This window comes from Epinephelus moara, unplaced genomic scaffold (assembly GCF_006386435.1).
Source record: "Epinephelus moara isolate mb unplaced genomic scaffold, YSFRI_EMoa_1.0 scaffold1509, whole genome shotgun sequence".
Classification (NCBI taxonomy): domain Eukaryota; kingdom Metazoa; phylum Chordata; class Actinopteri; order Perciformes; family Serranidae; genus Epinephelus; species Epinephelus moara.
In genome coordinates, this window is record NW_026079004.1 from 1 (window position 1) to 1,260 (window position 1,260).

The 1,260-nt window shown below is 47.7% G+C and overlaps 1 protein-coding gene across 1 annotated transcript; it reads right to left on the reverse strand.

Annotated features, from left to right (window-relative positions):
- Window positions 1-6: 6 nt before the first annotated feature.
- On the reverse strand, window positions 7-1,255 carry LOC126387013 (4-trimethylaminobutyraldehyde dehydrogenase A-like; the record flags this gene model as incomplete). Its single annotated transcript, XM_050039576.1, has 4 exons — window positions 7-67; window positions 279-626; window positions 814-1,010; window positions 1,144-1,255. Coding segments are annotated over 4 exons (718 nt in total), but the record flags the coding sequence as incomplete, so codon positions are not given.
- Window positions 1,256-1,260: the final 5 nt, after the last annotated feature.

A 1,260-nucleotide genomic window follows, 5' to 3' on the forward strand; every position in this document is an offset into this window, starting at 1 on the left:
AGTAGCCTCCTTTCAATTTGGGGTCACTGGGGACAAAGGGCTCTCCTCCACAAAGCACTTTGGCCCCCTGGAAAAAACAGACATATGAGTCAAATAATTATGAGAATTAAGGTAGGAGTAATTAAACTTCATATAACTGCTGAGGTGCAGTGAGCGTGTCAGTGGTGCTATCACAGCTGATTTATTCTCAGATAAATGCCTCTCCACAGCTGCTCAATTCTTCCACAGGGATCATTAAATGTTCCTCTGATCTAATGATCGGAGGATTATAAACACACCTGCTGCTTGGCCTGGTTGACATATCCCAGCACTTTCTCCAGCTGTGGCTTGCTGATCAGCGCTCCCATTCGGGTGCCGTCCAACAGGGGGTCACCCACAGGGATGGCCTTAGTCCTCTTCACTACTTCTTCCAGGAACTTGGGCATGATCTCTCTCTGNGGCTTAACATCATACGACACAACGCATTTATGATACAACTGCCTCACCTGTCCCTGCGTCAGGAAGTTTGCCATGAGTGCTCCTTTCACTGCATTTTCCAGTTCACAGTCTTTGAAGATCAGGAGAGGAGATTTCCCTCCGAGCTCCAGAGTCACCTGCTTCACACTCTTTGCAGACATTTCCATGACCTGAGGGCGGGGAGAACACACGGGGTATTAACAAGGTCAATTGAAGCCTTGTCAAATCAATATCAGGTAATACTGTGAAAAGGCTTGGCCTGTGGTTTTTCCATACTTCTGCTGACAAACACACTGGACTGAAAACATGTCCTTCTTGACCAAGGTGAAAAATTTTGTGCTGTCTTGGTCTCCGTACCTTCTTGCCTGTTGGCACACTGCCAGTGAAAGAGACTTTGGCGACCTTCGGGTGATGGCAGAGCAAGGTGCCAGTTTCTGCTCCACCTTGAACCACACAGAAGAGTCCGTCTGGTACCCCTGCCTCTTTGTAAATCTCAGCCAGAATGACGGCAGTCACAGGAGTCATCGGAGAGGGCTTAAATACCATGGCGTTGCCTAAACAACCAGATTTAAACATGGTGAGTTATGGTGTGATTATTTTTAAGGGACCGGAGAGACACATTACTGCTGCACCATAATTATCTCAAGTCTTATAATAATTTGGTAATACACACTGTTACACACTCACCACATGCCAGAGCAGGAGCAGACTTCCATGTTGCGATCTGGAAGGGGTAATTCCATGCACCGATTCCCACGCACACACCAAGGGGCTCCCTCCTGGTGTAGGCAAAGGATCCACCAG